Source organism: Macaca mulatta, chromosome 11 (assembly GCF_049350105.2).
Source record: "Macaca mulatta isolate MMU2019108-1 chromosome 11, T2T-MMU8v2.0, whole genome shotgun sequence".
In the NCBI taxonomy this organism is placed as follows: Eukaryota; Metazoa; Chordata; class Mammalia; order Primates; family Cercopithecidae; genus Macaca; species Macaca mulatta.
The window spans coordinates 117,901,087-117,926,379 of NC_133416.1; the positions used below are offsets into that span (position 1 = coordinate 117,901,087).

The window sequence follows — 25,293 nt, forward strand, 5'->3', positions numbered from 1 at the left end:
GGTCCCCCTTCCCGCTTTGATGGGAGCAGGGCAGGGTGCAGATGCCTCAGGACCGGAGCCTGTTAGCAGAGGGGGGTCCACGGCCCTGTGCTCTTCTGTGTCCTTCAAACAGTTCCTCACTAGGTCCTCTGCCAATGCCCTCAGGGAGACCACTTTGTAACAGAAAAAAAAAGCTTTCCAAATGACATGCTCTTCACTCATTTTTAGCGTACCTCTGAGAAATTAAGATATATACTTATGACAAAATATGACGTGATACTGTGTTCCATATAAACCAGGGAAGGGGGAAGAGATCAAAGAACTGTGCATGAAAATATAGGTGGCTGACTCAGAATAATGAAGTGAGCTGCTTTCAAATTCGCCACTAGGTTCAAGTGAACCAGACAGTAAGAAAACTATGGACACAGACAGATTAATCCCCATCTCCCCAAACGGTAGAGGAGGAGGATCATTCCACCTCATCACTCTGTTACATGAATAGCTGTCTCCAGGTTACAACTCGAAGAGTATTAGTATCTGTATTATAATCCATCTTTGGAAAACAGACTATATGAAAGAAGACAAAACCAAAATGCAACCATGTGGTTTCCAGAGCAATTTATTCAGGAAAATCTATTCAATATGCCATCAACAGTTCTCCTGTGTGTATTGTGCTGATAAATAGACACTGAGAGGATTTAACAAGTTCATCATTTAATAAGTCTGAATTCATTTTCACCACATGGTATTGTACACGGTCATCTGCTGAAACAGATTTCTTTTTTAACAGATCTTAAGTTTAAAAAAAGTCATAGATACTGTGAGTTCTGTATAAACTGGTGGACAGTAAGTTAGTTCCTTTGTTTTAACTTATAAGCCTCAACTTCACCGCAGAATAAAGAATGTAGGCCAAAGAAAGCATAATCGGTCACTCGTATAGAACAGTATTGTTTCTATAATTTGAAGCTTTCTGAATGGACGGGTTCAGGCCTGATGCAACTGTAAAAAGATTACTTAATGAATAGACTATATGGAAATTGTACAAAATGTTATTACCTTTAATCATTAGTAGCTTAAACAGCACTATATCACTAATTGCTATTCAAAATCAAAAACCTGTTTTTGAATCCCCGAGAAGGCAGCATGTGTACACAACCATACCACCTTGTACTTAGGGGTGTGCCAAAACGTAATTCAACAGAAACTTTGGCTTTAGGAAAGAGTCACAAATATTTAAAAGAATGGCTTCAATCGTCATTTTAAGTATACGGTAGGGGAAAAGTGTGCTTTAATTAAATATACATCATACCAGTGATGCTGGCAAGGTTGAAAGTTACTCCTAATGTTGATAGCTATAAAAACTAGTTTGTACATAACAAGACAATGAGAGGAAAAAGCAATCCCTTTGAAACAAAATTATCAAATAAAAAATGTTCACAGTGGTTTGTATCAACAGTATGCATTTTATGACAAGAACATGTACAGACTTGGAGCACCCTAGGGCTCTTTATGTCCTAAAGAAAACGAGCATTTACATGATTATGGGTTGTACTGAATTTAAAAAGATCAACTGTACACTTACTCCTTAGACAGGATAAACTGTCCTGGGGTGTACAGCTTTAACACCATCATTAAAATTGTTTGCAAAAGGAAGAGAGAATTAAAAAACAAAACACTTTTCTTTTTGGAGTGAAGAGTCTCTCATTTGCTGTTATAACCAGCAAATGCCATTCACTAAATCAAAAACGGAAGGAAGGGCCCCCACAAACACAGATCTATCTGAGCAAGCTGACCAGTACACATTACAGTCTTAAAAATGAAGGTTATATACTCTATGTTACAAGTCCCAACTAGGCAGTGTCAAAATGACATCTATTTCTTTGCTTGCTTTGTGATCATACCCCTTGGAGGCGTTACAGGTCTCGTGGCATTTGGCTTCTTTTTCTCTGCAGGCTTTAAAATCTGGAGAGATTCAAAAGACAGTTCATTTAGGAAATATACTCAACCCCAAATCTTAAAGAGTCCTTACATTTCATTCAAATCTTTTGTTCAGATGGCGTTTACAACGCCCCAACAACTGTAAAAGCCTCCCTAGCATATTAACACAAGCTAAGTTGACATGTAAACATTTAGTAATTAAGGCTATGATGAAGAGATAAAAATCTATGATCTGGACAAATTATTTTGTCTCTGAGTACTGGTAATATCTTTAGCTATTCCTTCTGATATAGGGGAGAAAGTTCTTTACAAAAGTGTTTCTCCAACCTGCAGGGGATTCTTGCACAATCTTTGGAATTTTGAAAGCTGCAAGTTCTCTGACAATTGGTAAAAAACAACAACAACAACAACAACAAAAACTTGCAAATGAGAAAAAGGCTGAGGCAGATTCTAAATAATGCTTTTGTGCCAACTGAAGGCCAAATGATGTCGTGGTACATTAACAGAAGTTTTGTGGAAATTAGACTAGAGGGCAGAACTAAGTAAACACATAGCACGAGGCACTCAGTACTTTTCACATGCAAGTGGTGATTTAATTTTAGCTGAACATTACATTGTCATTATGGTTTTAGATCTACAGTAAAACAGCCATAAAAGCATAAGGAGCCAATATGCAATGCAAAAAAATCATAATTAAACACTGGGAAAAGGTGCCATAATTAATTTTTTCTTTTACAAGGGATCTACACATTATTCAACTATAACACACACTGGTTAAGGGAAAATAGAAACAGCCTACTTAGCATAAATGAACACTAGGCAAAAAGTGGCAATTATATTTTTCAACCAGCAAAGTGCAAACATAGTAAAAGGAAATAATGTTGAAAGCATGCTCTACCTGAAAAGAACACATTAGTGTTTCATCCACACTCATCATGGCACCTGCATTGTCAAACTCTCCACAATAATTGGGCGCAGAAAACAGAGTGACCAACTGCCTCTTTGCAAAAAATTCATATCCATCTTCAACCACCTTTGAGAGAAAATTTTTTCAGTATAAATAGGTGCAAATATTAGGTAAGTAAAACCACGTTTCAGTTTCCCATTGAGCCTGATATCTTGTGTTCCAGAAACACTTTGTATAAATAAGCAATACCTACCCACCAAAATCAACAAGGAGAATCTGTGCTCACACACATGCTCTTAAGTGTACATGTAAAATTCAAAATCAATACCTGATGGGCTCTACATATAAGATCCAAATCATGCTTATGGAGAAATTTTGCAACCACTTCTGCACCAAATGTGAAGGACACTCCTCTGTCATTTTCACCCCAGCCTAAGACATCTTTATCGGGGTCAGACCACAAAAGATCACAAAGAAGACCTTGATCTGGTACATCAGTTGGTCGCATAATTCGCCGAATCTGCTCCATAGATTGAAGATCTGGTGATAAACCTATTCAATGAGGAAAAGAAAAACGAAGAAAGCAAAACTTTTAAAAGGATATTACCCCTTCAAAAGTTCCATTTGTCTACAGAGAAATTCAATAATACTGACACAAAAACTGAAATCGGATTATATTTTATTTACTTTTGGTTAAAAGAAAAAAAACACACACACACAGAAAAAGGACAACTGGATACACACTAGAATTATATGCAGTAATGCATGGGGTGCTGCAGGTTTAAACAGTACATGGAGGCAGTTATATTATACAGAACACTGTAAAACAAAATCCAGTGATTTAAAAAACTCTTCTACGGGCTTCCCCAGTTGATGACAATAATGAGCAATGTTACGATTGATGGCTTATAATGACTGAGCTGAGAAGATAAGGATGCTCAGTGAGAGGTAGTTCTCTAGGAAATCTGCACTATTCATAGACCATTAAAATCTACAAGAGCTCATTGTATCGAGTTACAATATGGGATGCATATTATAAGAGTTAAAAACCATGTATCCAACTCTACCAAAACCTGTGTAAGTATAGAAGCACAGAGATAAAAGACATTATGTTGGCTTTTTGATGGCTGATTAATTTCACACCATACATGAAAAGAAATTCTCTTTGCAATTACTATTTTAATTACATTATAGAAAGCACAACCACTGAGCAAAGAAAAATAGCTTATAAAATTTGTATGTATATATTTTTAGAGATAGGGTCTTCCTCTGTTGCCTAGGCTGGAGTGCAGTGGTGCGATCATAGCTCACTGCAGCCTTAAACCCCTGGGCTCAAGTGATCCTCCCGCCTCAGCCTCCCAAATAGCTATGGCTACAGGTGTGCACCATTACACCTGGCTAATTTTTAACACTTTTTCTAATGACAGGGGTCTCGATATGTTACAAGCTGTTCTCATATTCATGGCATCAAGCAATCCTTCCACCTTGGCCTCTCAAAAGTGCTGGAATTACAGATGCGAATTACTATGCCTGGACAAAATAACTTTTAAAATCCAAGTCAGAGAAAGTTCTGAGAGGATAAAAAACAAACAAGGGAAAATCTATTCACATCTTCAGTGTTCTAGAGGATCCCTGGCACAGCAAATTACATATTGTTCATTTTATAGTTAAAAATACTTTTCCGAGCCGGGCACGGTGGCTCACGCCTGTAATCCCAACACTTTGGAAGTCCAAGGCAGGAGGATTGTTTGAGCCCAGGAATTTGTGACCAGCCTGGGCAACATGGTGAGAACTCATCCTTACAAAAAATAAAATAAAAATAAACATTTTCTGCTCTATTTTCAATCCTAATTTACAGAGTCTAGAATTCCCTGTAATAAATCAGTTCCTTAAGATTTTTATCCAAGTAATCCTGGCTGTATCGGAGTGACAGTGCAATGCAACACATCAACAAAGGAGAGTGTTCTGTCAGAGGAAGTCATCCCAATGGTAACTCACAAATGTTAAAGTGTTCATCCTTTGGAAGGGATCAAAACCTATTTGGAACAAAAATCAGCCCAACTACCTCCATGACAGCAGAATATCTTCTCATCCACGATGGCTGCTATCGGTAAACAGTTAAAACAGTCTGTGAAAGTTTTCCATAGTTTAATGTTGTATCTTCTTTTACCTGTGATCAAAAAGAGAGTATTACTGTTCCGTAGGCTCATTCTCTCAGGATTAACTTCCCCCAAAGCAAGATTCTGGGTGCTTTTTAAGCAAACGAAACTATGTTTTTATTAAGAATCTTAATAAAACTGTCTTATTTTAACACTCTTTTAAAATAAGAGCTGGGCGTGGTGGGTCAGACCTGTAACCCCAGCACTTCGGGAGGTTGAGGTAGGAGGATCGCTTGAGCCCAGGAGTTCAAGAACAGCTTGGGCAACGTAGTGACACCCCATCTCTTTAAAGAAAGACTCTCCTGGAGGGAAGGGGTTTAGGAGAGACACATCTGATCTAAAAGCAATGACTTACATTTTCACATGAAATCTTTTTAAATTCCACAGAAGTATGAAACCAGAATTCCAGATTTGATAATGATTAAGGATTGCCATCAAATCCCAGGAATTATCTGGTAGCATCAATTCTGTCTGAAATCCAGTATGCTTTGTCCAATCTCAACGCAGCTAGTTCCCTAATTCTTAAGGCGATTACGAACTTACACCATGTGGCATTACGACCTTCCTTCTGAGGAATCCTGAGTTAGCACCCATCCCCCATGTACTCCCCTCAACAACCTACAGATACCAGAGGATCCCCAGGCCTCAGTGCTCTAGCAGGAGGCACAATGATCACACGGCAGTGGTGCCTCTCACAGGCACTACAGGGCATTTGTTTCCAACACTGCACAGACTCCACATGCTCCCACAGGCCTGATGTCACAGGGTGGTCACGTTCTCTCACCAGCACAGGCATCCACACATTCTGGAGTCAGAGTGCAGTTCTGACAGAAATATGCCACTATGCACTGTTTCTACAGGAAACTGATGTTCTGAGTTTAAAACCTACTCACATACCTTGCAAGAACAAATTTCTCTGGATTGGTTGAGGACTGTCCAATTGTCCAGATGCCTTTGTTTCCTGTACCTTACTAAGCACAATCTTTAAAAACCAACAGTTTGGCCAGGCGGGGTAGCTCACATCTGTAATCCCAGCTCTTTGGGAGGTCAAGGCGGGCAGATCATCTGAGGTTGGGAGTTTGAGACCAGCCTGACCAAGATGGAGAAATCCCTTCTTTACTAAAAATACAAAAATTAGCTGGGTGTGGTGGTGCATGCCTGTAATCCCAACTACTTGGGAGGCTGAGGCAGGAGAATCGCTTGAACCCGGGGAGGCGGAGATTGTGGTGAGCCTTGATTGTGCCATTGCACTCCGGCCTGGGCAACAAGAGCGAAACTCCATCTCAAAAAACAAACCAAACCAAACCAAACCAAACCAAACCAAGAGTTTGTCCCTATTAGTCTTTTCCTGGGGACTACAGGGACATGGAAAGGTTTAAACCTGTACCTCTCCTTTGAGAGTTAGGGCCAGCCCAAACAACTGACCTGAACCACACTTCCCACCCTGTAATGCAAATCAAGCAGTCTAGGGAGTTTAGCACAGGGCTTGAAATGTAATGTAAATTCAACAAATGTTTGCCTTCTCTCTGCAGAGAAGAGTGTTATCTTTTCTCCTAGTAATTTCTGGTTTCTCAATGACTGGGTCTAACTCTGTGGGTCACCCTGTTGCGCATTTCTTTAGAGGCTACTAACTCCTTCACTGGAGGGGTTCTGAAAGTTCAACAAACTCCTCCCGCCAGGCTGAGGAGGCTGAGGCAGGAAAACTGCTTGAACCTGGGAGGCAGAGGTTGCAGTAAGCCAAGATCGCACCATTGCACTCCAGCCTGGGCAACAAGAGTGAATGAAACTCCATCTAAAAAAAAAAAAAAAAAAAAAAACCAACAAACTCCTCCTTACGAAAGGCTGATGGGCAATCTGCAAAAACACCACCTCCCATGTCCAACAGCAATACTACTACTAACCACCACCACCACCACAAGATGAGTATCCTTAATCCAAGATGCTCCAAAATTTGAAACTTTTTGAGCACTCACATGATGCTCAAAGGAAATGCTCACTGGAGCATTCCGGATTTCAGATTTTTGGATTAGGGATGTTTAACCAGTAATTATAACACAAATATTCCAAAATTAAAACAAAACAAAACAAAACAAAACACAAAACTCTGAAACCTGCAACACTTCTAGTCCCAAGCATTCCAGGTAAGGAATACTTAACCTGTATTATAAGAACAGGGCTGCTGCCTTAGCCCCCCAGTGATAGTGACTTCCTCTTTCCCCAAGGTCAGCTTCACTTCTGGATATTTTTTTTTTTTTGAGGTGGGGTCTCACTCCGTCACCCAGGTGGAGTAAAGCAATGTGATCTCGGCTCACTGCAACCACAGCCTCCCGAGTTCCAGGGATTCTTCTGCCTCAATCTCCTGAGTAGCTGGGACTACAGGTGTGCACCACCACACCTAATTTTTGTATTTTTAGTAGAGATGGGTTTTCACCATGTTGGTCAGACTGGTCTTGAACTCCTGACCTCAAGTGATCCACCCACCTTGGCCTCCCAAAGTACTGGGATTACAGGCATGAGCTACCATGCCCGGCCTTTGATTCTTTAGTTATGCCACAAACTCCAGTTTCTTCTCTTGCCGATTTCTGCTGGCCTCTCCATGAAAAATCAGTTTGCTTCCTCCTTTTGCCTCTCAGCACTTGAAGCGTGGGGCTGTCTCTTTCTCTTCTCTCTTCATATCCTCCCTAAGGCCACCTCAAACCACTAGGAACATCTGGGTCCTAAAAGGTTTAACCAGGGAAATCGTCTAGCTTCCAAATCCTAAGATTCTGAGCCATAACCTGTAATGCAGTTTCCCATTACTGTACATCAGACAGCTCCGATAGCAGAAATGGATCAACAAACACTCCTGTTTTACCCAACAACATATACCTCAGCCTTTTCATCACATTTGCAAAATTTAAACAAACAAACAAAAAAGAAATGGTAGTATAAAGTACTTATGTACCTGGAAAACAGGCAGTGGTTTTAAAATTGTCCCATGAAAATCAACATTTGAATACAACTTTTCATTTTAATAAAATTAATATATATAATATATATACTAAATGTCTGCAAGCCTTCAACCAGAAGCCACCTATGTCAAGGGCACTTTTATGCCCACAAGTAGACTGGATGGCAAATTGTATCTGCCTGATGGGAGAGAGGATGCTTGATCTATAAACTGTGTTGATGATCAAACAGGAGTCGAAACTGATACCAACCGACACTGATCTTCTAAGTCATTTTAAAGGCCTCTGCATTGAGTAGAAACTGAAACTGATGCAGCTAGTATCATTACGTTAGGATAGAAGTCACAACAATGAGGTCAAATGGATTTGAATTCATCAGTGCAAACATGAAAAGTATTTACTGGGCTAACAGTTATGTAAAAGGAACCCTTTCTTAACTCAAGAGTAACACTTGGAATAAGTATCCAAAACACAATGTTGCCTGGGTGTGGTGGCCCATGCCTGTAATGCCAGCACTTAGGGAGGCTGAGGTGAAAGGATTGCTTGAGCCCAGAAATTACAGGTTGTAGTAAGCTATGATCCTACCTCTGCACTCCAGCTTAAGGCTCTGTCTCAAAAACAAAAAACAACAACAAAAAAAACCCACCACATCTGCCTTGTATTTCACTACCTAAGGAGTAGTAACTGGCTTACTGGTACTTCTATGACACAGAATCCCTGTTAATATCGAATATCTTTCCTGTACAGGTTCAATGGTATCAGTCAGTCCAGAACCCACAGAATTTTTGTCCCTGATCATTCCTGCCACCTCATCTTACCAGCTGGATCTCAAGGACACAGACCAAGCAAACATCCAGTAGTGGGAAAGGGTGGTAGTAGAAGGGCTCAGTCTGTGAATATAATCTTTCTAGGATGCACTTCTAACAAATGTGCTAGCTCACTGCATCTATGTGAATTGAGATGGAAAAACACACATCTGGAGACTCTAAGTTAGGATGTGGTCTAGGGGAGGGCCACAGGGACAACACTTTGCTGATCTCCCTATAATCATATTAGCAAATGCCAACTACCTGAAGTTCCTTAACCACCCCTTCACTCCAAACCTGAAACCCCTCCTGGCAGAAATAAGCACAAAAGGAAGGTGAAGGTAAAGATTCAAAACCTTTTCTGACGTAAAACCCTTTATCAAACTGATTATTTTCAAAGTTTTTTTTTTTGATACGGAGTCTCACTCTGCCACCCAGGCTGGAGTACAGTGGTGTGATCTCGACTCACTGAACCCGACTCCCGGGTTCAAGCGATTCTCCTGCCTCAGTCTCCCAAGTAGCTGGGACTACAGGCATCTGACACCACGCCTGGCTAATTTTTGTATTTTTAGTAGAGACAGGGTTTCGTCATGTTGGCCAGGATGGTCTCGATCTCTTGACCTCATGATCCACCTGCCGTGGCCTCCCAAAGTGTTGGGATTACAGGCGTGAGCCACTGCGCCCAGCCTATTTGACTGTGTTTTGTCAATAGTCAAATCAAAGTGCACCTTTAAATAAACAATCCAAAATGAGTCATAAAATGCGTAAAATACTGTAAAAATAATCTTTGTTCAGCACATTTTAGTTTTAGGAAAGTTATTGCCATTCTTCCTGGGTGCGGTTATGCCAGAGGAGAAAAACCATAATAATTTCAAAAACTAATTATTTACACATTGCCAAGATTCTATTTGCATGCAATGTTCTCTAGCAGACAAAAAGTAGATTAGTGGTTGCCTGGGGGCTACGGTGAGATGGTCGCGTTAACTATAAATTTACTACAAATCACTGAATTGTATACTTTCAACAGATTAATTTTATGGAATGAAATTACATAATAAAGTTGCTTAAAACTATTTAGAATGGTTCTCAGATTTCTACCAAGAATTAAGTTATCTGTGAATACAACAATTTACATCTTAAAGAAACCACTACCATGATCATTATTTCCTAATCTGATCATCACATCATAAAAGAATCCAAGACCTTATTTTATTATAGCGGCAGTGTTCTTTTTCTACCCAAGAGAGAAAAAACTGGCTGGGCGCCATGGCTCACACGAGTAATCCCAGGACTTTTGAGTGGCCTAGGTGGGCAGATTCCTTGAGTCCACGAGTTTCAGATCAGCTTGGGCAACAAGGTGAAACCCCATCTCTTCAAAAAAATACATGAATTAGCTGAGCGTGGTGATGCATGTCTGCAGTCCTAGCTACCTGGGAGGCTGAGGCAGGAGGATCGCTTGAGCCTGGGAGGCAGAGGTTGCAATGAGGTTAAGATGGTGCTACTGCACTCCAGCCTGGGCTGTTAACAGAGTGAGACTCTGTTCCCCCACCTCCCCTAAAAAGCTAAGTTAAAAACAAGTTGATGAAATAGAAAACATGAGAGATGATACCACTGCATCTAAACTCTCACAATTCCTAACAGAAGTACGTGATAATTGTTTATGATAAATATCTTAATTTCAATAACTTCCTGAGATATAGAAAAGTACTTACATTCATCATAAAATCCATAAATTCTGTTGATGCTGGCACATTCATGGTTCCCTCTGAGAAGAAAAAAATTCTCAGGATATTTGATTTTGTAGGCCAGTAAGAGGCAGATCGTCTCCAATGACTGCTTTCCCCTGTCCACATAGTCCCCAAGAAACAGGTAGTTGCTTTCTGGCGGGAAACCACCGTACTCAAAAAGTCGCAGCAAATCATAGTATTGCCCATGGATGTCACCTAGAAGCAAGAATTTTGTTACACAGTGTTCCCATACTTACAGCTCAATCCACTAACAAAGCTTTAGAAAGAAATTCTTTAAAAATTCATTGTACAATGGCATTGACCTCTAGTAATGAGAGTTTAATTGGACAGCCAACACTAAGTAATTTCCAAACTGGCATCATATTTAGTTCAATTGAACTTAATAAAATTTTTAAGTATATGTGTATGTCCAGAACCTCACACAAAATTCAACTAATTAAGAATTTATTCTGTGGAAAGGGTTATTATGTCCAGGCATGCCTTCTTGCCAAGTAACATGGTATTCCTTTCAGGATGACTGATCAATATCAGATCCCTGATAGCTCAGTCTCTAGGTACTGTGTCAGCAGAACTGCTGCACTTTTAGCGAGCCTTGGCCCAGTCTGAGCAAAGCACATACACACATACACACGACCCCCACCCCCCACCCATCAATGCATTTAGCTTTCAATTGCTCCCTGCTAGATAATGCCAAAGAACATTTTACTTTTAAAAACATGAACACAGGCCGGGCGCGGTGGCTCAAGCCCGTAATCCCAGCACTTTGGGAGGCCGAGACGGGCGGATCACGAGGTCAGGAGATTGAGACCATCTACACGGTGAAACCCCATCTCTACTAAAAAAATACAAAAAAATGGCCGGGCGCGGTGGCTCAAGCCTATAATCCCAGCACTTTGGGAGGCCGAGACAGGCGGATCACGAGGTCAGGAGATCGAGACCATCCTGGTTAATACGGTGAAACCCCGTCTCTACTAAAAAGTACAAAAAACTAGCCGGGCGAGGTGGCGGGCGCCTGTAGTCCCAGCTACTTGGGAGGCTGAGGCAGGAGAATGGCGTGAACCCGGGAGGCGGAGCTTGCAGTGAGCTGAGATCTGGCCACTGCACTCCAGCCTGGGCGACAGAGCAAGACTCCGTCTCAAAAAAAAAAAAAAAAAAAGAACACAAAGTTTTATCAATGCAAATATGCTATAAGAATATATTACGCAAATGAAAACAGTTTAGTTTTACATTGAGTTAAAACACAAATTATCTGCTTCCATTATGCAGAAAACAGAACCACAAAATCAACATCAAGGAAGTTCTACTTTTAGTTATAAACAGTGTTGCTTTAAACTTAAAACATATTCCTATACATCTATGTAGTTCAGACCTTTCCTTGGCTCTCCATTCTTAGTTTCATTTTTTCTTCTGCAATGTTTATTCCTTCAGCAAAATATTTTTTTAAAAAATCTGAAGTATCTCTAAGTAAACTAAGTCCATTAGAGGTATTTATTCTAAAGCTACTATTTAACTTAATTTTTAGTAGTTCCAAGCTATTCACAAACAGGAGAATGATTCTGCTAGCTAATACAAGGTCATTAACATATTCTTGACTCAGTTAATCAATCACGTAACCAAAGATAATTTGTGTGCCCCAAACTTACCACATATTTTGAGTGGTGCTTCAAGTTCTAGTAGGATAGGCTGACTGAGAAAGATTTCACGAGATTTTAAACACAGTCCTCTGATTTCATTCTCCTGAAGCTGGACGTTCTTACCAGGCTTGGACCCTCTCACTGCAGAGGAGAAAAACCGCAATTAGTCTACTGAAGCCAAAATACAAAATACAATACAAGATTTAGATAAATGGGCAAAAACATGGTTTAACTAGCTTTCTCTGAGTGGCTTCATTTTCAGGACACTTACAATAAACATGGTTTTATTTATTTTTATTATTATTATTTTTTGAGACGCAGTCTCGCTCTGTCGCCCAGGCTGGAGTGCAGTGGCTGGATCTCAGCTCACTGCAAGCTCCGCCTCCCAGGTTTACGCCATTCTCCTGCCTCAGCCTCCCAAGTAGCTGGGACTACAGGCGCCCGCCACCTCGCCCGGCTAGTTTTTTGTATTTTTAGTAGAGATGGGGTTTCACCGTGTTAGCCAGGATGGTCTCGATCTCCTGACCTCGTGATCCGCCTGTCTCGGCCTCCCAAAGTGCTGGGATTACAGGCTTGAGCCACCGCGCCCGGCCTAAACATGGTTTTAATGTCTAATTAGAATCTTAAAATATTAGACAAGATTTAATTGTATCTTCGATATCAAGTAAGACTTCTTTTTTTTTTTTTTTTTTGAGACGGAGTCTCGCTCTGCTGCCCAGGCTGGAGTGCAGTGGCCGGATCTCAGCTCACTGCAAGCTCCGCCTCCCAGGTTCACGCCATTCTCCTGCCTCAGCCTCCCCAGTAGCTGGGACTACAGGGGCCCGCCACCTCGCCCGGCTAGTTTTTTGTATTTCTTAGTAGAGACGGGGTTTCATCGTGTCAGCCAGGATGGTCTCGATCTCCTGACCTCGTGATCCGCCCGCCTCGGCCTCCCAAAGTGCTGGGATTACAGGCTTGAGCCACCGCGCCCGGCCAAGACTTCTTTTATAGTATTCCAAAAAAAGGGGCCATCCTGTCTCTGCGAATGCTATTAGAAACAGGATTGGAGGCCGGGCACAGTGGCTCACACCTGTAATCCCAGCACATTGGGAGGCCGAGGCGGGCGGATAATGAGGTCAAGAGATCGAGACCATACTGGCCAACACGGCGTGCACCTGTAATCCCAGCTACTCGGGAGGCTGAGGCAGGAGAATTGCTTCAACTGGGAGGCGGAGGTTGCAGTGAGCCAAGATTGCGCCACTGCACTCCAGTCTGGTGACACAGAGAGACTCTGTCTCAAAAAAAAAAAAAAAAAAAAAAAGAAAAGAAACAGGATTGGAAATACTCAGAACCTTCCCCATCAGTGTTTTTCAGAGGACCATGGGACCATGGGTATTTCCTCCTGAGAATCTCTGATTTAATTTACCTATGAAAAAATGTTTGTGTTGTTTTCATTTCATTACGAAAATGTTGGCTGGGCGCGGTGATTCATGCCTGTAATCCCAGCCCTTTGGGAGCCTGAGGCGGGTGGATCGCCTGAGGTTGGAGTTCGAGACCAGCTTGGCTAGCATGGTGAAACCCCGTCTCTACTAAAAAATACAAAAAACTAGCCGGGGGAGGTGGCGGGCGCCTGTAGTCCCAGCTACTGGGGAGGCTGAGGCAGGAGAATGGCGTAAACCTGGGAGGCGGAGCTTGCAGTGAGCTGAGATCCGGCCACTGCACTCCAGCCTGGGTGACAGAGCGAGACTCCGTCTCAAAAAAAAAAAACAAAAAAAAAAACAAAAAAATTAGTCGGGAGTGGTGGCACATGCGTGTAATTCCAGCTACTCGGGAAGGTGAGGCAGGAGAATCGCTTGAACCAGGGAGGCAGAGGTTGCGGTGAGAGGAGATTGCGCCATTGCACTCCAGCCTGGGCAACAGAGCAAGACTCCATCTCAAAAAAAAAAGAAAATGTTGGTTCGTTGTACTTATTTTGCCATGCAATTTCTGGGCCTGCATTTGTGTTTATGCTCACGTCTGTAGCAAAGGATGTCAGTCATGTGCTATACTGTAAGAAATCACTGCACAGCATGGGGCATCCACACCACCAGAGCACTTAGGGTTCTTCTACCAAAGTACAAACTTTGCAACAGAGCTCACTTGTCAGCAGGTAGGTAGTTGTGGGAAATAAATTTTCTGTTTTTGTTCCAGTCATAACAGATTGGACAGTCATTAGATACAGATAAAGTAGCACTAAACTGCTAAATGTACCTTAATTTTACAGTTATAAAGTTCATTTTTGGACCCCAAAATATGTAACTAAGTCTCATTCTGATAAAAATGTTATACAACAAGAAGCAATAAAAGCATAGTAATGATAGTCTTCGAGGAAAGATATGAAACAGATGCATATTTAATAAAACAGCAACTGAGCAACAAATAATGTTTTTTCCATAAGTGATTTTCTTTTTCTCTCTAGACATACATAACAGAGTTAGGACTCAAGAAATACTCCCTGTGAAAGATGGGATCCCTGCTTCATTGGCCAGAAAATGCCAATCATTAGTGATTTCACCACAAGTTAACCAAAAACTTGGGCACAATGCCCAGCAGGAAGCTTTATTTTTGGCTAGGAAAGAAATCCTAGAAGCTTCCGGTTTCAACGTGAATTTTTTTCAGCAGAGTCCCACACTTATGAATGAATAGCTGACTTTAAGTCTTCCAGGAGAATATTTCTGTGATAATTGGCTCATACCATATAATGGCAGGCTTTGTTTTATGAATGCTATTGTATTTAGTCAATGCCATCAGATGAAATCAATGTTGCTAACAATTTTTTTTGGCTTTGGAAGCTCTCCACTGTCACCTTTGAACATAACTCCTTTATTCTGTTTCTCTGTTTGTCCTCTGGGTGGGGACATTCAGAGATCAGTAAAAAGCAAAAGGAATACTACCAACAATTTAAAAATTCTTCCTCTTTTTGGAAGAAGCCTGGTACCCAGGCTGGAGTGCATGATCCTAGCTCACTGCAGCCTCAACCTTCCAAGATGAAGTGATCCTCTTGCTTTGGCTCCCCCAAAGTGCTGGGATTACAGGCATGAGCCACTGTACCTGGACTTAAAAATTACTCGTCATATTAAGATTAGATGCAGCTTTTTCAGAACAAAGATTCATATTTAAAGAATAGTGCTTATGAAAAACATCAACAAACATGGTCTGAAAGCTTCTTAAATTCCCTACAATTAGCGGAAGGAAAAAAGTTATATAAAGATAGAAACTGCCAAAACCGTCTTCCATCAGTTATTATACAGCTGCTCAGCCTTTAGACACCACAGACACCACACTTCACCCTGGAGAAAAGCTTCTCTCATCCATCTCCTCTCCCCTCACAAGCTTGCTGCATGCTTTTTGAAAGGCTCTCTCAATATCAGGTCACTACCCACCACCCCCACCTCCACCATGCTCGTATTTGTTTTATACTTGCCAGTTTGCTTCTGCCGGCTTATCTGGCCCCACTGGTAGAATGCAAACCCACTGTAGTAAAACCCACAGCAATAGCCCTGCTCTGTAGCGTACACAAGCCATAGCCAGCAAGCAGTAGGTGCTCAAAATCTGTTGCATGACTGAAATCTGGATAAATCTTTAAGTAGTGTTGACTGGTGGCACTAGAATTAAACACACATTCCAGACTATATATTTATTTATTTAGAGACGGAGTTTCACTCTTGTTGCCCAGGCTGGAGTGCAATGGCATGACCTCGGTTCACCACAACCTCCACCTCCCAGGTTCAAGCAATTATCCTGCCTCAGCTTCCCAAGTAGCTGGGATTACAAACATGTGTCACCATGTCCAGCTAATTTTGTATTTTTAGTAGAGACGGAAGGTTTTCTCCATATTGGTCAGGCTGGTCTCGAAATCCCGACCTCAGGTGATCCGCCTGCCTCGGCGCCCAAAGTACTGGGATTACAAGTGGGAGCCACTGTGCCCAGCCCAGACTATATACTTTTGATGAGCAAAAAGCATGTTTCTGTGCTATAAAATTACAAAACAATAGTGCCTTTTGCTTACCAGGCTTTATTGGAGTATTTTTCAAAGTATGAAAATCTAGAATTACTCTTAATTTTCACGTTGAATTGTCTAACAGAGATTTCAAATGCGGCTTATGGGGCTTGGCAGTCCAAGTGAACATTGGAGAGTTCTTAAAAGTTGTCATATCAGGTTGGACGTGGTGGCTAGTTACTGTGGAGGCTGAGGCAGAAGAATTGCTTTAACCTGGGAGGCGGAGGTTGCAGTGAGCTGAGATCGTGCCACTGCACTCCAGCCTGGACATCAGAGTGAGACTCCATCTCAAAAAAAAAAAAAAAAAGTTGCCATATCAGCCAAAAGCATACAAATTCACTTCACTATGTTTTTCTTTCTTTCTTTTTTTTTTTTGAGATGAAGTCTCACTCTGTTGCCAGGCTAGAGTGCAGTGGTGCGTGATTGTGGCTCACTGCAACCTCCACCTCCTGGGTTCAAGTGATTCTCCTGCCTCAGTCCCCCAAGTAGCTGGGATTACAGGTGTGCGCCACCGCGCCCAGCCCACTTCACTATTTTCAATGTCCATCAAACAGTTATTTACTCACTGTAGTTAACATTTACCGAGCACTTATCCACTAGGCACTGTACCAAGGGCTTTATATTGCCATTCAATCCTGTCAACAATCCTAGGAAATCAGGCACTGTCATCTCCCATTTTACAATGACTTGGTCCAAAGTAACAGAGCTTAAGGACACGAGGACGCAATGCTAGATCTATTGGTGCATCCACCATACCACCCTCCCAATTAAGAATCTGTTCTACATTGAACTTCAAAACCAAAGGAGAAGGCCGGGCGCGGTGGCTCATGCCTGTAATCCCAACACTTTGGGAGGCTGAGGAGGGTGGATGACCTGAGGTTAGGAGTTCAAGACCAGCGTGGCCAACATGGTGAACGCTCATCTCTACTAAAAATACAAAAATTAGCTGGGCATGGTGGCACACGACTGTAATCCCAGCTACACAGGAGGTTGAGGCACGAGAATCACTTGAACCCGGGAGGTGGAGGTTGCAGTGAGCCGAGATTGTGCCACTGCACTCCATCCTGGGCAACAAGAAAGAAACTCTGTTTCGGTCGGGCGTGGTGGCTCACGCCAGTAATCCCAGCACTTTAGGAGGCCAAGGCAGGCAGATCACCTGAGGTCAGGAGTTCGAGACCAGCCTGGCCAACATGGTAAATCCTGTCTGCACTAAAAATACAAAAATCAGCTGGGCGTGGTGGCAGGCACCTGTAATCCCAGCTACTTGGGAGGCTGAGGCAGAAGAATCACTTGAACTTGTACCCAGGAGGCGGAGGCTGCAGTGAGCCCAGATGGCACCATCAACTCCAGCCTGGGGGACAAGAATGAGACCTCATCTCAAAAAAAAAAAAAAAAAAAAAAAAAATTCCGTCTCAAAACAACAATAAAAAAGCAACACCAAATTCGACCTAAGGATGTGACTCTTCAGTAGAAGTATCAATATTTCTTTATCTGGCTAGAAAGGGAGATTCAGGAAAATGTATTATTACTGTTAAAAGCGAAGGTTGCTCTGTAGAAATGTATCTGATCTATTTTTCTGGCAAATCACTGGCATGAGCATATTATAAAAACTTCCACACATTTTTATTGAAAACAAACTGGTAAAAATTTGAATTATAAAAGAACAGCAGCCAGGTGCAGTGACTCGGGCCTATAATCCCAGCACTTTGGGAGGCCGAGGTGGGAGGATCACTTGAGCTCAGGAGTTGGAGACTAGCCTGGACAACATGGTGAAATCCAGTCTCTACCGAAAATACAAAATATAGCTGGACATGGTGGCATGCGCCTATAGTCCCAGCTACCCGGGAGGCTAGGATGGGAGGATCACTTGAGCCTGGGAGGTAGAGGCTGCACTGAGTTGAGACCACACCACTGCACTCCAGCCTGGGCCACAGAGTGAGACCCTGTCTCAAAAAAATAAATAAAATAGCATTGGTGATTATTTACAACACCAGCTCTTTCTCATAAGCAATACCAACTTTTGAAAGTTAGTTGCTGGCAACAAGCAAAGCAAAGATGGAAACTATGGAAGGAAATTTAAGACAAGTTTGAGATTATTTATGAGGAATAAAAAAGTATTTTCCTTGCCACAGAAATGCCCCTTAATTGTTTAAAGAAAAACATATTAAAGAAATAGCACACACTAAAAAAGCCCTAGCTGAATTCTAATGAAGTTTCAGAACCCAAGAAAGGCACGAGTGGTATAAAAATAAGTCAACGAAGATTTTGCTGTTTTAAAATAATCCTGTTAAAAAGTAGGTGATAATTTTAACAATATGCCACATCATATTCATTTCAGTGAATCAATAGCCTCATGATATCTGACAGATTTAGGAAAATAAGACTCAAATCAAAACAGAAAGTAAATATTTCCAACATTAAGCATTCCCATAAACAACTGAGTTCTTTTCTGCAAAAAGTATATCAAGAATCCTTTGGGCCGGGCATGGTGTCTAATGCCTGTAATCCCAGCACTTTGGGAGGCCGAGGTGGGTGGATCAGCTGAGGTCAGGAGTTCGAGACCAGCCTGGCCAACATGGTAAAACCCCATCTTTACTAAAAATACAAAAATTAGCAGGGCATGGTGGCACGTGCCTGTAGTCCCAGCTACTCAACAACTGAGGTTGAAGCAGAAGAATCGCTTGAACTCGGGTGGCGGATGCTGCAGTTAGCCAAGATCTTGCCACTGTACTTCAGCCTGGGTGACAAAAGTTCAAAAAAAAAAAAAAAAAAAAAGAATCCTTTAGTTTCTCTGCAAAGTCACCAGCAGGAAGACTTCCACGTTCTGATTATCACAATTGTTTCCACACCCTGCCCTCTCCCCATCCTGACTTTCCTAACTGATGGGGTTATACTTCGGGCATTGAAAAGTGACACTAAGGCAGGGAGCTGTGGCTCACGCCTGTAATCCCAACACTTTGGGAGGCTGAGGCCTCCCTTGTGGCCAGGAGTTCAAGAACAGCCTAGGCAATGCCCGTCTTTAAGAAAAAAAGAGCCGGGCGCGGTGGCTCAAGCCTGTAATCCCAGCACTTTGGGAGGCCGAGGCGGGTGGATCACGAGGTCAGGAGATCGAGACCATCCTGGCTAACATGGTGAAACCCCGTCTCTACTAAAAATACAAAAAACTAGCTGGGCGTGGTGGCGGGCGCCTGTAGTCCCAGCTACTCGGAGGCTGAGGCGGGAGAATGGCGTGAACCCGGGAGGTGGAGCTTGCAGTGAGCCGAGATCGCACCATTGCACTCCAGCCTGGGCGACAGAGTGAGACTCCGTCTCAAAAAAAAAAAAAAAAAAAAAAAAAAGAAAAAGAAAAAGAAAAAAAAAATTAGCCAGGTGTGGTGGTGTGTGCCTGCAGATTCAGCTAGCCAGGAGGATGAGAACGAAGAATCGCTTGAACCCAGGAGTTCAGGTCTCCAGCCTGGGGACAGAGTGAGACCCAGTAAAAAATAAATAAAAGTGACACCATTTTTTTCAAGACAGATAGGATGTAGCTGCAAAACACTGTTCACTGTTCTCAATAAAGCATCTTGAGTTTTCTACACCTAGAGTAAAGCCAATCCATTAAAAACTTCAATTTTCCACAGTCTAAGAACACATTTTGGTAATACACCACTGAGTAGACTCTACATCTGACCCTACATTTTGAGTTTTCATTTGCTGTAAGCTTTACTGTCGGTGACAACCACTCCCTTCTAGAAGAGGGATGACAGTAAACCCCAGTGAAGTGGGGAAGCTGGAGAGTTCAGACAAATCACCAAGATCCATAAATAAATCATCTGTTTTTGATGCTTTGGATACAGAGGTATGACCTTAAAATGTAAACTCAAACTCTGTCCTGGAATTCCATAAGCTCCATGGAAATGAAATCTTTCCTTCTTGGTCTTGAATGACTTTCCAGCCTACAAAGCGACTGACACCCAGAATATTAACTCCTTCATATTTCAATCTCTAAGGTCAACTAATGGCCTCGATTGTAAATTAAGTTAAATGGTGAAGTCCACATAATACCAATAATTTCCCTGCTTCACAATCAGAGATCCTCACCTAGTCAAGTGGGCTGACTGGTACTGTGATTCTGCACAACAGGTTACAGGTTATAATAGGACTGTGCTTTCAAAGACATCAAATCACCTCACTAATTTCCACAGCTGACCACTGCTGGGCCACAACTTCATGTCCATTTGCCCAGTTCTGAGGAGGAATGCCCAGGGCTCTGCTCCTGCGTGTCACATCCCCCCCAAGCACAACAATGTCACACACAATTCTGTCAGTAATCACTGCTGCCTCCTGCTACTGACAGGCAAGAGGGCACTGCGGGCACAAGGAGAGTAATCCTTTTTCAATGCTGTGATTTAACAAAGAACTCCTGCAAGCTGCAGATCATCTGTCTCCAACAGAGCTTTCCTGCCTTGCCTAGGAGAGGAAATGGGCATACAACCAACATGCTGATGGGAAGGAAGGGCAAGGGCTAACACCAGAGTTCTTATCAATGAGGGAATTAGAAATTGGTAACTTGGATGTGAGTGTAAAAATTACCTTTTCCGTAAACAAATAATTACAGGCTGGGCACCATGGCTCATGCCTGTAATCCCAGCACTTCGGGAGTCTGAGGTGGGCAGATCACTTGAGGTCACAAGTTCGAGACCAGCCTGGTCAACACGGAGAAACCTCGTCTCTACTAAAAATACAAAAACTTAGCTGCACGTGGTGGTGTGTGCCTGTTAATCCCAGCTACTTGGGAGGCTGAGGTACGAGAATCGCTTGAACCTAGGAGGTGGAGGTTACAGTGAGCCGGGATTCCACTCCAGCCTGGGTGACAGAGTGAGACTGTCTCCAAAATAAAATAAAAAATTAAATAATTACAGATGTTCATTAGGAAAGATTACTTTTGTTTTTTTGGTTAGCATATTAAGAAAGCTTCCCCTTTTTAAACCATTATGTTTGTCCTTTATTATCTTTAGGACCAGGGACGGCTAACCATCAGAATATGAACATTTTATACTGCACCAAAAAGTTGAACACATGGGTTATTTAAACAATCTTAGAGTTTCAGAATATCTGAACACTCCCTACCTTCAGAACAACCCTTATATATCAGAGGATTAAATGTGTAAGCACTTTCTGTGAGCCAGGGCAGAGGTCGTATTTAAACCAATAAAACAAGTCAGGCAATTCTGCAGAACCTGACATGGTCTTGCAGTTTGACAATGGCCTTCTTCAAAGCAAAGATGCTTCTTGCAAACCAAGATGTGAAGTATTACAACCACCTGCTGTGCAAGAAAAATGCTAGCCTCCATGGCTCCTTGAAGGAGGTCATTTACAAAGTAAAACTGCCCCAAATCCCACTTTTCTTCAATACATCAGACCAAATCAACAGCTGGCTTATTTTCTCTCAAAATGCCGTTTTACTGTCCGTTACACTAAGGAGTTAACAACCTTAAGGTTTTATCATCAGCAAGGCAGAGTTTGGATAAAAGCATCCATGGTGGGTTGCAGAGGTGATGCCATTACTTACAGAAACATTCAGGAGTTCAGAAAAGAAAAGAACTGCAAAGTTAGTGACTAAGATCTAAACCAACATGCTGTTTTTCTTAAGACTTCACTTTTCAGTTAGCTTTTTAGTACTATTACTGAGCTACTTCTCAACTAGCTTATACTGCTCTCAAGCTTAAAAGATCAATTCTGAACACGTGAAAAAGTCTACCAAGGTCACAAAAGTCATATTGCCTCTACTTTCAGATATACTTACATCTTAAAGCATTTAAGGGGAAAAAAAAAAAAGGTTTTGGGGGCATTACGAAAAGCACAAAATTCAGGCCGGGCATGGTGGCTCATGACTATAACCCCAGAACCCAGGAAGGCCGAGGTGGGAGGACTGCTTGATACCAGGAGTTTGAGAACAGCCTGGGCAACACAGTGAGACTCTCATTTCTATTTTAAATTATTACATTTAATTTTTTTAAAATAAAAAACTTGTAAAGCACAGAATTTATTACCAACATCATTTAACTTAGATATCTACATATCCTCAATGGATCATCTTCAAATGTTTCTCTGCCAATTTAACACCCACGAGAAAAAAGGAAATTTAAGTATACTTTGCAGTTAGCCTATTCCCAAGGCATTAAAATGCACTGCTTTCTTAATTTCAGCAAAAAAAGAAATATAAGAAAACCTGGTTTTCAAGTGCCATATAACAAGAGGAACTATTAAGAAACAATGATCTCATTTTAGATGTATCATTATTTACTAGGCAAACTACTTATTAGGATTGTAATGATTAAAATTAACAAAAGCTATTTATGAATCCAGAGGCAGTTATGGGCAAACCAGAACTTAAATTAGCAAGCCTTAGATGATCTTAAAATTCTAATTTAATTAGATTTAAAATTCTAATGTTTCTAATCCATGCAAATTCCAACTTTTCCTGTTTCCTCAGAGAAATAAAGCCACACATATCCCTGCAGAGATAAGCAGAATTTTAAAATTTAGAAAGAAAATATTTAACAAAAAATTCTTTTCTTACAGCAAACTATTTTAATCAGTTTCTGACCAACTGCTGCCTCAAATAACTATATTAACTAGCATGAAAAAATATGGTTCTTATATAAATACCTGACATTAAAGGAATGACAAGGTTTTCACCTACAACACAAGGTTTTCACCTGCAATAACATTTCAAGAGCATTTCAGGGGTCCTTAATGACATTTAGTGTTTTTTTTAAAGACAGCATAAAAGGAAAGAATGCACAGATTAAGAAAAGGACGAGATATTTTCAGAGTTTCATTTTAATAACTTACTTTAAAAGATCTGCAAATTCTAACACTAGAGCTGTCATGCCCTCGACTCCACCACTCACAGCATTTATAGTCCAGTAATATTTTAGGACTACATAAAGGCAAAAAGCAGTTAAAACTGCCAAGTTCCCATTATGAAGTGTCCAAGTTAAGGGGTATGACTGAATTCTTACAAAGTCTTGGATAAGATGTTAGCATCTGTTGACATGCCCTTGAATCTGAAAGCAGCTCATTTCAGCTTCCGTCTTTAAAAGCTGAACCTCGCCCCTCTCCCACATCAACATGAATCAATTGCCAGGCACCTCACCAGTCTTAGATGAGCCGAAATTTAAACCTTTCTATTAACCTTTACTAAACCACTGGCCCCCTTCCTTCAGTGTTGTCTGTAGCGAGTTTTACTAGCTCCTGGCTATCTGGGTTTGAAACCCAATTCACTAACTGTGTGACCTTGGTTAAGTGACTTCATCTCAGTTTCTTCTGTAAAATAACAAAAACAACAAAAAAAAAGCAAATATCTTGCAATGGGTGGGAGAATATGAAATCTGTGTTAAGTGCTCAAAGAATGCTTGACACACAGTAAGCCCTTTAGAAGCGCCAGTTATGATTATTACAGTAATAATTTCATGGACGCAAAGTGCTCAAGACAGAGCCTGGCACATTGGAAAGATAACGATACCGTCAGCCTTGCTGACTTCCTGTTCAGATGCACGTTCAGGAAAAGAGCGCGGAGACCTCTCCAAGATTAGAATAACTTAAAAGGATTTGGAGGGCAGGCGAAGACAGGTTCTCACACCTCTTGAGACATGAACGCTTGTTACCAAGTAACAAGAAATGGGCCCCCCAAGACCCCAGAACCACGAAAAATAAAAGCAAGCAGGAAAAGAGCCCCCAAACCCGGTGGAACTCACGCCCTCATCAAACTGCCTTCCGTGAGGACGAGCACCGAAAAGTCCATCTCGCACAGTACGGCGCACGCCGTCCAGGAGGCTGGACTGGGGCCCCCAGCCCAACAATCGCTCCAAAGACCCGTCTGGTGTGCGGGGGCAAACGGGTAGAGGCGGGAAACATGGGGGTGGGGAGCGGAGTTTTCAAATTCCACGGCCGGGAGAAAGCCTGCATCCTCGTGCAATGAATGAGTGGAGCCTGGAGGGTCCGCGGCTGGCGACAAGTTGGGGATCCCAGGCTGGCCTCCCTCCAGCTGCAGCCCCCGGCCCGTGGGCCAACTCGAGAAGCTCACTTCCCACGGTGCTGCAAGCCCAACCGGCCTCCCAACTCCCCTCCCTCGAGCCCCCGGGGCCGCCTGCCGCCCTCGGGCCCGCCTCCCCCTTCAGCCGCCCGCCGCCCCCCTTACCTTCCAGCAGCCGTTGGATGATGCTGTCGATGTTGAGTTTGTCTAAATCCGCCATCGCCTTCCCACCGCCGACCCTCCCGCAGCGGCGCCGCCGCCGGCTCGCGCCCGGGACTCACACCTCCTTTCCCACGCCACGAGCAGAGGCGGTGGTGGCGGCGGTGGCAGCAGCCGCGGCGGGTCCCCCCCCTGCCGCCCCGCTCCCTGCTTCCTCCTTCTCTCCCCACTGGAACCACGAGAAGAACAAAATGGCCGCCGACTCCTTAGACAGCCTCGGGCGGCGCACGGATGCACGCGGGGAGTGCAGCGGCCCGGCCGGGACTTCTTTATGGGCCATAGGGCGCGCGGGAGGGGGCGGGGCCCGGGCGCGGGAGGGGGCGGGGCCAGGGCGCGGGGCGGGGCGGAGAGGTTGAGCGCAACTGCGTCCACGCGCGGGATCCTTCCGCCAAACGGGCCGAATAAATAGGCCCGCCCCCGACAGCGGGCCCGAGAGTGAGTTGCAAAGTTGCATGCGGGAGTTGGGGCTGGGGGAGGAAATGCAGCTGTGCATACTGCCGGTTGCGGCCATCGCCGGATCTTGTACGTTGAGGCTAGATGTTTGCAGACCTGGCCATGTGGGAACTCACCGAGGGATTTCGGGGGTCCTGGAATTTACCCTTTAAGATAAATCTGGGGTGAGGATGGAAAAGGAGAATAATAAATAAAAGAAGGTTGACTTATTTTGGATTAAGATATACTGGAACTTGGGAGAAGAGAAAGGTTTATTTGGTAACTAAAAAGAAAAAACCCTCTTCGAGATAAGTCAAAATGTAAGTTACTCTTTGTGAGTGGTGGGTGTATGGGTATTTGTATATATATTTTTTGTGCACTTCTGTAACTTTACTTTGGAGGTAAAAAATCCGTCCATAAAGAAAATTTCATCATTTCTCTCCCTTGGATTTCTCTTTCCTGAACTCGGAAAGTTATATAATCAT

General features: G+C 42.6%; 1 protein-coding gene across 2 annotated transcripts; it reads right to left on the reverse strand.

Moving 5' to 3' along the window:
- Window positions 1-582: 582 nt before the first annotated feature.
- Window positions 583-24,594, reverse strand: PPP1CC (protein phosphatase 1 catalytic subunit gamma). 2 transcript variants are annotated; one of them, XM_015152791.3, is made up of 8 exons: window positions 24,323-24,594; window positions 12,129-12,260; window positions 10,450-10,680; window positions 4,890-4,994; window positions 3,153-3,376; window positions 2,816-2,950; window positions 1,881-1,941; window positions 583-978 (listed from the first exon to the last, which is right to left on the reverse strand). In XM_015152791.3, the coding sequence occupies exons 1-8, from the start codon at window positions 24,375-24,377 to the stop codon at window positions 908-910; spliced, it is 1,014 nt and encodes a 337-aa protein (XP_015008277.1). In that variant the 5' UTR covers window positions 24,378-24,594; the 3' UTR covers window positions 583-907.
- Between the last annotated feature and the right edge of the window lie 699 nt (window positions 24,595-25,293).

Bases quoted from the DNA above. Each gene is read 5' to 3' on its own strand.
- PPP1CC (XM_015152791.3), bottom strand. From the start codon at position 24,377: ATGGCGGATTTAGACAAACTCAACATCGACAGCATCATCCAACGGCTG. The intron at 12,261-24,322 runs GTAAGGGGGGCG...TCTCCTCTGCAG, and splicing joins CATCCAACGGCTGCTGGAAG to TGAGAGGGTCCAAGCCTGGT. The intron at 2,951-3,152 runs GTATTGATTTTG...TTTCTCTCAAAG, and splicing joins TTATATGTAGAGCCCATCAG to GTGGTTGAAGATGGATATGA.